Source organism: Sinocyclocheilus anshuiensis, unplaced genomic scaffold (genome assembly GCF_001515605.1).
Source record: "Sinocyclocheilus anshuiensis isolate Anshui unplaced genomic scaffold, SAMN03320099.WGS_v1.1 scaffold6064, whole genome shotgun sequence".
NCBI lineage: Eukaryota > Metazoa > Chordata > Actinopteri > Cypriniformes > Cyprinidae > Sinocyclocheilus > Sinocyclocheilus anshuiensis.
The window spans coordinates 7150-10914 of record NW_015542913.1 but is presented as its reverse complement, the minus strand read 5'-3'; the positions used below and the strand labels follow the sequence as shown (position 1 = coordinate 10914).

Below are 3765 nucleotides of genomic sequence, written 5' to 3'. Positions count from 1 at the left end.
CAGCCATTGAATACTATGGGCCTAAAAAATGCGTAACTTTCAGGTATACCTTTTTTTATTATACGGATGTAATATTTTCTACATTCTATTTATTTTTCTTCATTTATTTTCATTTAACTAACACACCTCTAAGAATGAAAAAACCTGCATGTTCAATAATAAGTAAATAAATAAACAAACAATCATGGGTGTTGCCTAAACATGATAATTATTTAAATGATCATATATTTTTAAAATAATATCATTAATTTAATGAATATCAAGGACTTTTGTCAGGGTTAATCCATTTGACCTAATCAATATGTGCCTATTCATAAAATATGTGATATTTTACATATTTGCATCACAAAGTATAGTATGCAAATGTTTATGTAAATGTATAAAACTTCTTGTACCTTCACTGCAGTACTCCTTGTAGGCTACTTGTATGCTACTTATACTAAAACTGCTTACGTAAGGGAAAGTTCACCCAAAAAATGGAAATTATGTTATCATTGTGTCATCTTCAAGTTGCAAACCTATGAGATTCTTTCTTCTGTTGAGCACAAAAGAAGATATTTTACAGAATGATGGTAACCAAACAGTTAAATGTGTAATTTTCTTACAGGTATAACTTTTTTATTATATAGATGCATTTTCTTCATTCTATTTATTTTTATTTATTTTCATTTAACTTTTTGATACACAATACCCTGTTGGGGCAACTTAATGGCTGCACTTTGTTCTGCACTATGTTCCACCACTTTAAGACAAATGGATTTGTTGTGTTTTCATATTCAAGGGATTATAAGCTAGATGCAACTTTTTTTGGGTTTGCATCGAATGTTCTTCGACTTTTATGCATGATCAATTTGTTTATGAATAAATATTGATCTGTTGAAAGCAGTTATTTTAAGTTAGATGCCAAAAGCTCTCCTCCTATTCAAACTTGACATTGAAGGTGTGCATACAACCTATTTGCCCACCGGCAACTATAGTTGCCGCACATTTAAATACGAAAAAAAACAAAAAAAAAAAACATGTTCACATAGGACACTATTAACATGACTATATGCATGAAACCATTCAGAAAAATTTGGCCACAAATGGATTAATTTAAAAACCAATTCAGTTTTTTAAATCCAAGCATCCAATCATTTTGTTATTTATGATTATAAGAGTTTAAGGTATGACATAATATATTTATGTAAATAAATATACATTACTATGTTTGTGTAGTATACATAAGCACGTGCATTTTTATGAATAAAAATGTATTTCAGTCATATAAATTGCCATATTTGAAAGTGCTAAAATAGGTGATAAATGTCTTTTGCAACTTCGACTTTTATGCATGATCAATTTGTTTATGAATAAATATTGATCTGTTGAAAGCAGTTATTTTAAGTTAGATGCCAAAAGCTCTCCTCCTATTCAAACTTGACATTGAAGGTGTGCATACAACCTATTTGCCCACCGGCAACTATAGTTGCCGCACATTTAAATACGAAAAAAAACAAAAAAAAAAACATGTTCACATAGGACACTATTAACATGACTATATGCATGAAACCATTCAGAAAAATTTGGCCACAAATGGATTAATTTAAAAACCAATTCAGTTTTTTAAATCCAAGCATCCAATCATTTTGTTATTTATGATTATAAGAGTTTAAGGTATGACATAATATATTTATGTAAATAAATATAAATTACTATGTTTGTGTAGTATACATAAGTATGTATGAAAATGTATTTCAGTCATATAAATTGCCATATTTGAAAGTGCTAAAATAGGTGATAAATGTCTTTTGCAATACATATGATCTATTTCTTCAACTACTCCTTCCTGCAACCCTGACAGTGACTGCTTAATTTAGGCTAAATTTGCAACCCTGTTACTTGTAACGGTTGCACTTTTTTACTGTTTAAAGTCTTTATTTACTTTTGATATTTAATTTGTTTTCCTTATACCTAAGTTTTAATCCTGCATGTGTGGTATTCTACAAACAGACTCCGATCAACTGTGTCTTCTGTCAAACCTGGAAGTGGGAATGTGTTTTATTCTGTCAGTAATAATCAGACAGTGGCACAAACAGGTATTAAGGAATAACACTTTCATTATTATTTTCATTAAAGTCAGATGTCTGCAGGAATTGCAGAATTATATATGATTAAACTTGGTTTTGGATGTTGTTAAACTCACACCTTAGCTACACTTCATATAAATATACTTCCTCCTCACTGTAAACATCCAAGTGATGTTTTGATTCAGAAAAATGCAATACAACATGCAATGCTGTGGTAATTTATTTAGAAAGCAAAGATGAACAAAGATGGGTGTGTTCAGGCTGTAAATACACAACCTGCAGCAAACTGAAGTTAAGAATTTCAGAGCTTTAAACCTTCACCATTCAAACCTTTTCTGAATGTGCACCGAAAGAGCTCTTAAGGATTAAAGGTGCATAGGTAAAATGAAAATGTGCACGTATTGTTCAGAAAACAGTAGTTTGATTAAATTTGCTTATAGGATCAGTGGACTGTGGTGTGACATCATCTTGTTCCACTTAATCTGGCAATGAAATCAGAAAAAAAAAAAATTAATTAAGGCAACAGAGACATAATAGTATATATTACTGCATTCACGCCATGCCGTAATTACTGTGATTTCGAGATGACAACACATGACATTCTACGTGGAGCTGTTCACACCCTTGGACTTGGAATTATTGCACTATCAATGCCTAAATATAGTGCCTAATGAATCTGAGGTGGTCAGGTGGTAGTGGTACGAGTTGTAGCTCTCAGAAAACTCCCAGTTCACAAGTTGTAATTACGTGTTCTACGAGGACCTGAATGCTTTTTCCAAGTAATTACGATAGGGCGCGAACACTTATGTATAGTAAATGTACACATACAAATTTCTACACACCACGTCTCTCTCCTTTTATCACATACCTGAATATACCTCAACTTCACACAGTGTGAGGTACTCATTGCGTCCAGGCACAATAAGGTTGACGTATCGACCTTTAACATGCTTAAACTCAAATGTTTTGGTGTTTCCAAGTGGGATGGGCCCAACAGTTGCAGCCCTGTGAAGACACACAGAAACAGAGAAAAAGAGAGGGGCATATCAGATATACTTCTGTCAAAGGCAAGTTTGTATTAAAATGATTAATTCAAAGTAATTTCATCTTATTTACTCATTTTCTAACAATTTATGTAAGTATTAAGAGAGAGACAGCACTTACAGCTCATTATTGTTGCCGTTATTCTCCAGGCTGTTGCCGATACGGATCTGAATACCCTCGACAGTCTTTTCACAACAGTCTCCACGATTAGTGATGCTAACCCTGGTTACCCTGTAGACCTCCAGCAAGTCAACTCTCCACCAGGGGTTCATGTCCCCGTTAGTCACGCTGCATGAGCCGAGCGTGAATATTGACTGCCTGTTGCCATCGACAGCATTTTGAGCAGCTCCTAAATCACTGTATGTGGAAGACTGAACAGCTTTGCCTCCAAGAGCAAGATTCCCTGTTTAACAAAATAACCGACAGTTATTATTATTATTATCGATATGTATTGGTAGAGCAGCATATGCCGTGACACAGTTTAAGACCATTTTAAAGGGCAGCCTATTATGCAAAATCCACTGTAACATGGTGTTTGGACATAAATGTGTGTTATCAGTGTGTGAACATAACCACTCTACAATGATAAAATCCACCTGCTCCTTATTTTGAATCCCTATTAAACCAAATCAGTCTCATGATTATCCGAGCA

General features: G+C 33.4%; 1 protein-coding gene across 1 annotated transcript in view; it reads right to left on the bottom strand.

Annotated features, from left to right (window-relative positions):
• Positions 1-2277: 2277 nt before the first annotated feature.
• Positions 2278-3765, bottom strand: part of LOC107694697 (uncharacterized) — a 7838-nt gene continuing 6350 nt past the window's right edge. Inside the window, exons 8-10 of the mRNA XM_016494395.1 lie at positions 3234-3516; positions 2938-3074; positions 2278-2551 (exon numbers count right to left, since the gene is read on the bottom strand). Of these exons, the coding sequence (XP_016349881.1) occupies positions 2547-2551; positions 2938-3074; positions 3234-3516 (425 nt within the window). The 3' untranslated portion in view covers positions 2278-2546. The remainder of the gene's footprint in view (positions 2552-2937; positions 3075-3233; positions 3517-3765) is intronic.